The 13,023-nt window shown below is 41.3% G+C and overlaps 1 protein-coding gene across 2 annotated transcripts in view; it reads left to right on the top strand.

The window, feature by feature from the left end:
• The window catches only part of TBX22 (T-box transcription factor 22), a 333,889-nt gene that overhangs the window by 262,756 nt on the left and 58,110 nt on the right, over positions 1 to 13,023 (top strand). For both annotated transcript variants that reach the window (XM_078685923.1, XM_078685922.1), the window contains exon 4: positions 8,059 to 8,233. In XM_078685923.1, coding sequence (XP_078542049.1) covers positions 8,059 to 8,233 — 175 coding nt within the window. The remainder of the gene's footprint in view (positions 1 to 8,058; positions 8,234 to 13,023) is intronic.

Here is a 13,023-nt window from a genome sequence, read left to right as displayed (position 1 = left end):
TTCCTGTGTGTATTTTCTTTTTAAAAGCAGAAAAATTCAGAAAAGTCAGCTACTTGTGGGTGACTCTCCATGCTGTTTTTCTAGGACAACAGCTGATAAGAGAGGCTTCAATAGAAGTAAAAAATAGGTTGAGATTTCCCTAAATGCAGGTGTTTGATAACATATATTTGTATTATAATGCTCATAATTACCTGAAGGTGTAGTATTGTGCTATATTTGGCTGCTTAATTTGCTAAAACGCGACAGGCAGCAACGTATGAGAGCATGTTGATCAGTTAAATAAATGTGGAAATATACCATTTTCTGACTCCATATGTTCGCAAAACACAAAATAAACATGGATAAATACCAATAAGATGGGCAAAAAACAAATATGGATAAATACAGACGGAAGTGTTAAAAAAATAAATACCATAAAACCGAGAGCCGTGCTTATATTATAGGGATATTGCAAATCACAGAGGAGCTCACTAACTATCAAGAGGAGGAACGGAGCAGAAGGCAGAGTTCCTTTAAAAGGTTACGGAGTTCCAAGTTTATACGGTTATGGAACTCCGAGGTATGGGCACACCATCACTTTTCCCACAAATCACAAAAATCTTTGGTGCATAGCTCTATTATGTGAAAGGGAGAGCATTTTACAAACATAAAGAATAAAAATTGAACCGCTAGTGCATAATTAAACACATTAAAAACCTGTTCGATATTTGTTGCAAAAACATATTAGCATCAGTTCAGTACAACTCAGTGTTATTTAAAGCTGCAATAGATCAGAATGTGTAGAACTTGCAGAAAGATTCTAACATATATGTAATTTTCTAAGAAGTGTAAAACATAAACATGTTCTTTCTGCTTATCACTATAAGCTAGAAAAACCGAGCAGAAGAAAGAAAAACAAAGATTCATTTTTGTTGCTTTAAACAGATGCTTTAATAATGCTATGAGACCTGTCCTGGGTTTTCCTTCAGCTGCTGGCTCTGACAACAGGCACAGTGACGTCAGAACTCAACTGTAATTACAGTTCAGATCTGAAGTCATTTCTATATAATCGGCGGCTAGGCACATTATAAGTCGCCACTTATAATGAAATTAGATGGGTGTTTTTTCGATTGCTGAATCCCTTGTATTATAAAGCACATTTCTCCTTTGATAGAGATGCTGCAAGTGCCTTAAAAATAAGGTACTCTACAGTGCCTTCAAAAATAAGTATATTGCCTTCAATTTACATATAGCATTTTCATATGCAGGAATAGTGACCTCAAAATGAAATTGTGAACAATCAAACAGAAACAACATTGCCACCAAAAGGGAGCTAGAGTGCCCCCAAGAACCACAGTAGCATTACAAAGTAGGTATACTGCTGAAAATAAAGTCTTACCTGAACTTGCATGCCTGCTAGAGATACTGAGCCCCTCCATGGAACCTTGTAAAGCAGTAGAGGAAGCCTGGGAGATCCTCAGAGATAACTGTGTAAAGCAGCAGAGGAAACCTGAGATAACCCCAGTAATAACATTGAAAAGCAGCTGAGGAAGCCACAGATAACCACAGCAATAACCTTTTAAAGTAGCAAAGGAAGTCTGAGATAACCTTAGTAATATCCTTGTAAAGCAGCAGAGGAAGCCTGAGATAACCTTGTGATAACGTTGTAAAGCAGCAGGGAAGTCTGAGAAAACCTTGGTAATATCCTTGTATAGCAGCAGAGGAAGCCTGAGATAACATTGTGATAACTTTGTAAAGCAGCAGGGGAAGTCTGAGAAAACCTTGGTAATATCCTTGTATAGCAGCAGAGGAAGCCTGAGATAACCTTGTGATAACTTTGTAAAGCAACAGGGGAAGTCTGAGAAAACCTTGGTAATATCTTTTTAAAGCAGCAGAGGAAGCTGGAGATAACCTTGGTGATAACCTTGTAAAGCAGCAGGGAAAGTCTGAGATAACCGTGGTAATATCCGTTTAAAGCAGGAGAGGAAGCCTAAGAAAACCGTGGTAATAATCTTGTAAAGGAGAAAAGGAAGCATGAGAAAACCTCAGTGATAACCCTGTAAGGCAGTAGAGGATGCATGGGAGAACCTCTGCAATGCCCTTGTAGAGAAGCAGAGGAAGCCTGAGAGGACCTTAGAGATGATAACCTTGTAAAGCAGCACAGGTAGCATAAGATAACCTTAGTGTTGACCTTTTGAAGTAGCAGAGAAAGCTTGAGATAATCTTACTACTATCATGGTAAAGCAGCAGAGGAAGCAAGCAACAACCCCAGTAGTAACCTTGTAAAGCAGCAGAGAAAGCGTGAGGCAAACTTGGTAATAACCTTGTAAAGTAGCAGAGGAAGCCTGGGATAACTTTAACCCCATAATAACCTTGTAAAGCATAACCTTGTAAAGCAGCAGGGGAAGCATCAGGTAACCTCAGTCATATCCTTAGAGCAGCAGAAGAAGTCTGAGGTAACCTTAATCCCAGGAATAACCTTGTAAAGCATTATTTTGTACAGCAGCATAATAAACCTGAGATAATAGAGGAAGCCTGAGGTAACCTCCGTAATGACCTTGTATAGTAGCAGAGGAAGCCTTTGAAATCCTCACTAATATCCTTGTAAAGCAGCAATGAAAGACTGAGATAATAGAGGACGTCTGAGGGAATCTCTGTAATAACCCTGTAAAGTAGCAGGGGAAGCCTGAAATAACCTCAGTAATATCCTTGTAAAGCAGCAGAGAAAGCATGAGGTAACCCCCATAATGACCTTGTAAAGCAGCAGAGGAAGCTTTAGATATCCTTTCTAATGTCCTTGTAAAGCAGCAGGCAGCAGCAGTGGAGAGCTTTGGAAAACAAAGGGACAGTAGCAGCTGCAGACGCGACAGCACAGGGAGGCCTTCCCATTCCATCGGAGGCTGCAGGAGATGCTACTTCTGAAAACTACACATTTTGAGACAGACCCCCGACCTGAGCCCCACGAACAATCCAATATTAAACTTTAGACTCCAATGGCACATTTTCTACACAGGAGGAAGAACCCGGAGAGCCATCTTGGGTCTGCCTGCTTGGGGGCCACGTTGAGCAGCGTTTAATCAATCACTTTTGCACCACACGCTTCCTACCACAGGTCATTGGACCTGTCAGCAGGGGTCACAGCCAATGTTCACTCTAATTGTTTTTCTCCATGTGCGACGGTACTAGAATATTTTTGTTCTTGCATTCTTTATCTGTGTGTGGACCTGGGTAGCAATCAACTTTTAATTTGAGCTGATGACCTGTCTGACCAGCACACAGCACCAGCACGAGGCACCATCTTGGGTGGGTGTCTCCCGGGAGCCTGGACGCAGTCAGCGTTCTAGTGCTTCCCGAGGGAGAACATAAGAGGGCCAAGACGACGGGGCTCGCGGTGAAGCTAAGGGTTGGTGGCAGCACCCTGCTTTGCTTGCGGAGTCCGTCTGTACAGCTACTAAGAGCCTGACACGAGCCGAGAGCTCGCTATTATTTAGCATTGATTTTAAACCAATTCAACATGTATTTAAAAAATTGAATGTGCGCATTTTAAATTGCGTTACTCTGTGTGACTAACGTTTTGGTTGTGCAGGTTCGCTTTTTCTGCCTCTCGTGGCCCACTCTCCCCGGCCATCAGGGTCTGGAGAGGGGAGTGCGAGGCACCATCTTGGGTGGGTGTCTCCCGGGAGCCTGGACGCAGTCAGCGTTCTAGTGCTTCCCGAGGGAGAACATAAGAGGCAATGTGCCTCCGGGAGCGCAGCGGACGGGCGCAGCGGGCGCGACGGTGGCGCGCCGAAGGTGCGCCTAAGGTAAGCCCGTCTGTGCCCGTCCGTGACCGCACGGGACCCGGGCCATGTCACTCTGCCCGCTCTCCTAACTACACATACACTACCCAGGAACTACTACTCCTTAGACCTCCAGCGTCCCTTTGCCCCTCACTCCCCTGCTACACGCTTAAACGCCTGAGCGATCTTGGTATTTCCCAGGTCATTTTACCACCTGGACCGAATTATAAACGCAGTATGGTATCCATTAAACCCCCTATAAGCTCCAATCTACCTCTGCTCAATTTGGATTGTATTTACCTTAACACTAGATCTTTGGTGAAGCATCAACTGGACATTTTCCTGCTACTTACTTCGCAGAAGCCCGACCTATTACTACTCACTGAGACCTGGCTTACTGAGAATTTGCAGCCCGATATACTGGCCTCACTCCCATCAGACTACTATATATTGGCAGTAAATCGTGCCCCAGGTAAAGCTGGAGGGGGAGTGGCGGCCATTATTAATAAAAAACATAACTTTATCAGTCGCCCGTCCCTGCTGCTACCTGGCACTGAAAATCTAGTAATAAAAACTGATACTGAGAAAGGCGCCATAGCTCTGGTTTTACTTTACCGTCCCCCACAATCTATGCCTGCCTTTCCCTCAGGACTTGCCGAACAAATAGCGTCAATTACTATGAAATATCCCCATACTATCCTCATTGGAGATTTTAATCTGTGGTTCGACAGCCTGGACACTGATATCCAAGCGAGAGAATTGTTTGATTTACTTACTGACATCAACATGACCCAATTCATACAGTCCTCCACTCATGAGAAAGGCCACCATCTCGACCAACTATGGTCGCATAATCTCCCTCTGCTATCTATCTTGATTCAGCCCTGTATTTGGTCAGATCACCATTTTGTTTATTTTTCCCTTCAAGTAAGGAGACAACATCAGATTCCTTCTCAGCCTGGAGGGGAAACTCGCAAATGGGGGGCAATAGATCTTTCTGCTTTTCTGGATACTCTGGTTTCTACTCTGCCTCCACCTGACGACATGGGGGACGTAGATGATATCTATGAGGCGCTAGTCTCATGGATCCAAAGTGCTGCCAATATTCATGCACCTAATGTAAAATTCTCCCGCTCACGCGACAAAGAGGCTCATAAATGGTTCTCTGCGGACCTCAAACAACTCAAACTAGAGGTCAGGCAAAAAGAGAGAATCTGGCGCAGAAATTATCTCCCACAAGATAAAGAGGTCTACTGCCTGAGCCGTCGCCTCTACCAAAAAACCATCCTTAAGAGGAAGACTGACTATTTTTCAGGCATAATTCTGAAATCTCAGAATCAAACTAAAGACATCTTTAGAATAGTGAATGACCTCTGTAACGATGAGCGTACGTCACTACCTATCGCACAATCTCAAGCTTTATGTGATGATTTGAATAATTTTTTTATTGAAAAAATCATCACAATTAAACAAAGTATACCATCACACCCTGCCAGTAACATCACTGAGGACACATACATGAATCCAGAGATCTTAGACCACATCCCCCCGATTGATTCCAAACAATTGTCGGAACTTCTTCAAAGGATCAAATCAGGGTCACCTAATGATATCTGTCCCCCTTCGATCTTTAGAGAAGTAGGCCTATCCCTTCCACAGGCATTCCTGCCTATCCTCAATGAATCCCTCAGACAAGGCAGAGTCCCCACAGATTTCAAAAAAGCTCTCCTTATACCTTTGGTAAAAAAACAAGGGAAGGATCCTTTGGATCTTACAAACTATAGACCTATCTCCCTGTTGCCCTACCTCTCAAAGGTGCTGGAGGCTCATGTCTCTAAGAGTGTCTCTAATTTCATCGAGACCACTAACTACTTGGAGCCTAATCAAGCGGGGTTTCGCCCGGGTCATTCAATAGAGGCGGTGATTCTGGCGGTTCAGGACAACCTTAGAGCCAATGCGGATATCGATACACACCAAGCCCTGGTGCTGCTTGACCTCTCAGCTGCGTTCGACACGGTTGACTATGACATCTTGCTCAACCGTGTCGAACAGGCCGGCCTGAGAGGACCAGCGTTGAGCTGGATTACATCCTTTATCGAGGGCCGGACTCAGGCAATTCAACTGGGCAGCTTTATAGGCACTAGGCACACGTCCACCTGTGGAGTTCCGCACGGGTCGTCATTATCCCCCTTATTATTTAATCTTTATCTCCGCCCTCTTCTTTATTCCCTTAAGAAGTTTAATGTCACGGTGTTCAACTACGCGGACGATTTACAGCTAATATTTCATCTGAACATCCCTGATGCTGTGTCCGAATTTCAGAACACTATGAAACACATCCAATGCTGGATGAACGAAAATCATCTAAAACTCAACCCGGGCAAAACAGAACTACTTTTGCCCGGGAACAGTTTATCCAACTGGAGTGATAACTTCTGGCCAGCAGACCTGGGCATCCCCCCTGTAAGGTCCACTGCTGTAAAGAGCTTAGGCATCACGCTCCACTCGGACCTGTCCTTAAAAATCCAGGTGGGCGCCGTGGTCTCAGCAAGCTTTTTCCAAATGAGGAAAATAAAAAAGATTGCTCATCTTCTCACCCAGTCTGCCTTAATCCAGGTTACTATTGCTCTGGTTATGTCCCGCCTGGACTATTCCAACAGCGTCTATTTGGGACTTCCAGTGGGCCTGTCGAAGAGACTTCAACTTGTCCAGAATCAGGCGGCGAGACTCATCCTACAACAGCCAAAATGGTCTTCTATTAAACCTGGACTAGAAAAGCTACACTGGCTTCCGATCTCCCAGCGCATAGCCTTTAAAGCAGGGTGTATCACCTTCAAGGCCATACAAGATAAAGGCCCTGCCTTTATTCGTTGCCTGATCTCTAAATATATACCCACCAGAAGCTTGCGCTCTGCGCAAAAATCCCTACTGGAGGTGTCTCGCTTCAAAAGGAAGCGACAGGGAGGCTGCTGTTTTCGCCATCTAGCAGCCTCACTTTGGAACACCATCCCCTTACCGATTAGGCAGAGTAAGGATTTACTCACCTTTCGTAAGGGATTAAAAACTTGGTTGTTCTCTCAAGCCTACCATTAGCCATTGTTAGCTCAGTGTTATGTTGGACGGATTCTTCACTTTTCCTATAGCGCCATGAAGCCCACGGGCGTACGAGCGCTCTACAAATTGATTTTAACATAACATAACATAACAACCTCACCGTGTACTGCCTGATTGCCCTGTAGGCCATTCCGACGTTGTGATCCCTTTCAACTATGGGGTTCCTGCAGCCAGGGGTCACCCCCAATTGAGAGAAATGAAATGGTTTGACGCCGCCACTGCCATATGTAAAAATATAGATAGTTTCAAGAACGGTGCAGGTGCTGGACAAAAAATATAATGAATGTTCAGATGCCAGCGCGCATTTCTTTTGTGGGGGGAGGAAGTGCGGGAGGGTTACCTGTCCCTCTGGCCACGGGTCTAGAGAAGGAGGCAAGCAACTCTCTTTACCAATGGAGCCTGAACAGTTTAGAACGCATTTTTTTATTTAGGAGCGTATCTGCCCAATCAGAAACGTTTTACACAAGCTGCATCGACTGTACTTAGAGCTGTGGGAGTGATTAACATAAGAAACAGAGGGCAGCAGTTAGGTGTGGCTAGATTGTGCTAATGCAGGGATAATATTAGTGAAGACACACACACATTTAGGGTAAATGTATTGATATAAATACTTAGGAAACAATAGTTCCAATGTACCAGTATTGTGCTTGTCAACCTCAGGGTATAACAGAGAAGAAGTAATAACATCAGAAACAACACGTCCTGGTGGAGTGCTAATAGAAAATAAAAATATACGTTATAGGAGATGGATGGGTGGCAGAGCAGAGGGGTGGATGTGTACACAATGGTCGGATGGGTGAATGAAGGGTTCGATGGACTGATGGACAGGTAGAAAAATGGAGGGATGGACAGACGAACAGATTAATGGATGAGTGTGTACGTTGTGTGGCAGGATGGCGGCATCTTGGATGTTTAGATTGATGGATGGATGGATGAACAGTTGGATGAACAGTTGGGCAACTGACTTGGATGAGTGAAGGATGATCTGAAAGACACACCGGTAGACAGAAAGATAGCATACAGTAACATTATGGATATAGAAAGTTTAAAAAATGTAAATGTACTCATTATAGGTTTGGAAATGCTCCTGTGATTATGTCTTCTTTTTCCTTTCAACGATATCTCCTCTCTCACTTCCTCTTACTGCTCGCTTATATCTAAAACTGTGTGTGGCTTGGTTTTGCAGGTATGTCTATCACAGCTCCCAGTGGATGGTGGCGGGAAACACTGACCACTCGTGTATAACACCCCGGCTGTACATCCACCCAGACTCACCGTGCTCCGGAGAAACCTGGATGAGGCAAATCATCAGCTTTGATCGCGTAAAACTCACCAATAACGAGATGGATGACAAGGGCCATGTAGGTGTGCTTTTCCTTATTAATTGGACATGTAGGTGTGTATTCGTCATAGTATATGGGAATGCAGATACAACTTTTGAAAGGTGTATGGACAAATATGTGTGCACTTTCTACATAATATGGACATCTAGGAGTGCATTCTTTGTAGTATATGGACATGCATGTATATATTCTCTATGTTACATGGGCACATAGCTGTGCATTCTCAATGGAAATGTAGCTATAAATTCCCTTCATTAAATGGACACCTAGATGTAAATTCCTCACAGTATGTAGAGATGCAGGAAAACATTTCTAAAATATATGGTCATGTATGTGTGCACTCTATAGTATATGGGCATCTAGGTGTGCATTATTTGCAGTATATGTAGATGTAAGTATATATCTCTGTGTTATATATGGACATGTAGCTCTGCATGTTTTGTATTATATGGACAGGTAGGTGTGAATTACTTTTATTAAATGGACATGTAGGTGTGAATTATGTTTATTAAATGGACATATAGGTTATGTTCTTCATATTATATGGTCATGCAGGTGCAGTTTGTCTGACGTGTATAGGTGTCCATTCTTTATTATATCTGCAAATGTAGGTACAAATTGTTTGTCATATTAGAACATGTACTCTTTCTCAAAAGTATATGGTGAAGCAGGTATTCATTTTCTAGCCTATTTGTTCATGCAGGTGTTCATTCTTTGTATTATGGCAGAATGTAAATCTGCATATTCTATAATATGTGATACATAGTTGTGAATTCTTTTTAGCAAGTAAAACTTCTCTAAAGCATATGGACGCATATTTGTGCGCTGTCTAAAAACACATAGGTGCAATCATGTGTGCACTCCTTATAGTTTATGGACATGTGTGTGTGCATTCTCTATGCTATATAACACATACATGGGCCTTTTGTAAAGAATATAGATAAGTAAGTGATAGTTTTCTATAGTATATGTCCAGTAAATTGTTCTCTATATCATATTGACATGTACTCATGCATTCACTACATCATACGTGTTATGTGGCTGCATGGTATCGGGAGTATATTGGAATTTAGGTGTTTTTCAACAATACATAGGTATGCAAGTGCAATTCTCAACATTGTATACTGCATATAGTTTTATATACTATATAGTACATAGAGCATTTAGAAACCTCTCTTAAATGAACACTTCCAGTGCTCCCTGACTGCAATAGCTCTACGTCTCACGGTCTGTATCACAGTTATAGGCTGGCTGGTTTCTAAGTAGCTGAAGAGCTGGATCTATGCTAAGTCACAGTCTTAGACAGTGGTGATGGTTGTTGTGTCATTGGAACATTAATGGAATATTCATGTATTGGCTGGAGATGTAGCACAGTTTGTTTAATGTAGTGCAGACCACAGTAGACTACAACACAACAGCAGAACACAAAGCAAGATAACAAGACAACAAAAATCTAATATGGCACAATGCACAAAAAAGCCAAAACAGAATGCAGCACAACAGACATAGTATACCACAATACCACAGCAACCCATCAATGGAGCACAAAAACAGAGCATAACAAAATTATTAAAACACATTACCACTAAAACAAAATGTAACACAACAAATATGCACAAATATTATTTTCATACATTACCACTTTCACAAATCTGCCACCATAATATGGTGGTAGATGGTGTTTGCACCAAGTATTTCCAGTAATAGCACCAGTCAAAACAGTTTTATGATCCAACCACTTGTTTCAAATGAACCCTTACCGGGCTCACTTTACGTGATGAGGCCATCTAAGTCCAAAGACCCGGTTGGTGCCAAGAGCAAGTTTTTTTTAATAGAAGAGGAGGTGTTGGTATGCTATTCAAAATGTGATACATGTATGGAGATGCCAGTTTCAGTAACATTTGTGGATTTTGTAAAAAATAAATTCTCAAAAGTGATTTGCAAGGATCACAACGGTTCTGCTCCTTTTGTGCTCTGATATCTGGCATAAATGGCTGTTCCTCAACTTTGAAAATCATCAGGTCAGCAGATTCTGTGTACGGCAAATAATAATTGTATCACATTCATAAGTATAATAATGAAAAATGTTTTGGAAAGGGTAACCTGGAATTGGATAAAAATACACTTCAAACAATCTACACTAGCACTATTATATCAGATTTGAAGCCTAATCAAGAATTTCAGAGATGCTTGATAAAGAGCTGTTAGTGTTCTCAAATTTTACTATCAGCAAAATGGATACGATTCAGGGAGCTTTCCAAAGGACAACAGCAGGGAACAGCAAGTTGAATTAATCTTTGTATTTTCCATACAAAGTCTTATATCATTGGCACAATGAATATATATATTTAAGCATCAAACATTTTGCCTCCAACATAGTAATCACAAGATATCAATATTGATAGTTCCTTACTTGCTGTTAACAGTCTCTACTTTAATAACTTGGTTGTATAAAAATAGTATCTCTCTATGATAATTATTATATCTATTTTAGAAATCTTAAATACTGAAAAGTGTACGGCATTCCTCTTCTCCAGCCTTGTTCAACCCACTGGAGTCTGGCCCCATCGAGCACAATTGTCCATATCTAACTCCGAAAGGGTTATCCAAGTCGAGGTGGAAACTGATGCGTGTCTAAAGTTCCTTTTCCAAATTCATCATACACAAAACCAGTGAAGCCAGTGCAAGGGACTAGCAAGGCTTAAGATTTGAATTGCATTTACACTTTTGGCCTGACAGTATTATGTGAACGACTAAAACAATACATGTAAAAAGGTATTATACAGTGTGCGGCTTATCAACAATAAATACATGTGGAAAAAAAGAAAAGGATCATAAAGATTAAGATAAGATTAGCCTAAATCATTCATCTTGTGTAATACAATTATCCACCTTGATGTTAGTGAACATTAGTCCTCCAGAGGTGAACCTCGCTCTAACCCATGCATCATCTGTAGATGTGTGGTGTAGTAAAACTGAGACAGATTGCACAGGTTGTCTGTTCTGCCTGAAGACTATGGCAGCCCATTGTGTTAAATGTTGAACTATGTTCAACAAAAGAGTAATTTAGGTTGGCCAAATGATCATAATGCTTCCTTTACGTTTAATGTAAAGACCTATATTGTGTGATTTGTTTAAAAACGACATTGAGATGCTGTTTGAATAAAGAAAATTAAATTGCTCTATTACCCAAAACCGGAATATTTATTCAATAGACCCATGATAAATATTCTGGTTTGACCAAACGTTAGTAAAACTTTTATCGGTCATCAATTACTAGCAATATGCCCCCCTGCCTAGACAATGACACCACTCCCACTTTACCTATCTAACAAAACAAGATGTAATAATGCATGCCCAGAACCCTGAATATGCCTAGATAATTTATTTTTGGCCAAATGTGAAGATGCACCTAACTTGACTTGGTCTTCTAATGACAAGTTGCCTTGATCACAAGTCACCACAATTCTTGTTTATTAGGACATACAATAATTTGTGTAAATTATGTTCTCTAATCACAGACTTTTATTTGCCTGACTACAAATCTAGAGAACTAAGATTGAAAGAACATGCACTTTAAAACAGGTATTCTCCTGCGACTCCCGCATACTCTGGAATAACCTCCATCTGCATCTAACACTGATTCCTTCCTTCCTGCTGATCATGAGGACATTAACATCAACTAATTCCTGCTTCCTCTTTTTCCTATGCCCTCCCCCAGGATCCCAGTTACTGACTTGTAACCTGATCATGGCTCATCACAAATCACTGAATACCTAACAGTTAGATTGCAATTTTGTGAACTCTTGGTCGTTAAATGTAAGATCTCAATCCAATCTATTGCACTTTAGGAAAATGTGAAAACCTGGCTTATTTTCTCAGACATATAAGTAAGTCTTTTATCTCTGGTTAGGCTTTGGTGGTTTCTTTTTGAACGCTTGTGCTAAGACGCCCTTGGTTAATCACGTGCTAAAAATTTCTATTTACATTGCAATACATTACAATTCCTGTAATTATGGCAACCCTATATGCAATTATATTTGGTTCAAGTACTTAAATTTACGTTCTACATTATTGACTAATTTCTATAAAGTCACATACGGCACCTCTGTAGGTGGGTTTCCATACCTACCTTTCATCTAGTTTTCCATTTTTCTAAATACCGCCCTCGAGTTCCAATGGCATGTTTGATGCTTAAGTCCATATTGTGGCACGCTGTGTGCATGTCACGAAGGAGTTGCACAGCAATATGCACACAATTGAACACTATTCACGAATACTCCATAGTTTTGTCAAATTCTTCCAGTTTATTCCAAATTTCCTCAGTTTTTTAACCATCACGTCAGAGGCAAAAAGTTTCTATGTTTCATGCGTATTACTGCTCTGAGATTGCCCATCCGGGCCTATTCACAAGCAAGTGTGGAAACTTCATGATTTACCAGACGTGTCATTTACCCACGACCTTCTTCGGGGGTATCTGTGATGTTTAAAAGTATATTTCAATATATATGTTTCAACTAACAGTTTCATATACGAATTGGTTTTACAATTAAACATTTACCCATACTACCCTTATCCCCCAACAAAATTGCGACAAAACATTTTACTCTAATGACCTTATCCCCCATAGAATGATAACAAAAAATATATATTGTTGTAAAGGCTTTTGAACACGATATTCACTGCCCCATCCTTCAACTTAGAGCTCCCCACTGACACTTCCCCAGTTCCCATCTCGCATAACTCGATGCGCCCTCCTGGTAAACATCGCGCTAGAAACCCTTTTTAAATTCAAATTAAAAACCTCC

This window comes from Lissotriton helveticus, chromosome 4_1 (assembly GCF_964261635.1).
Source record: "Lissotriton helveticus chromosome 4_1, aLisHel1.1, whole genome shotgun sequence".
Lineage (NCBI taxonomy): Eukaryota > Metazoa > Chordata > Amphibia > Caudata > Salamandridae > Lissotriton > Lissotriton helveticus.
Note: the sequence above shows the minus strand (reverse complement) of the source record. Positions and strands in the feature narration are given on the sequence as shown.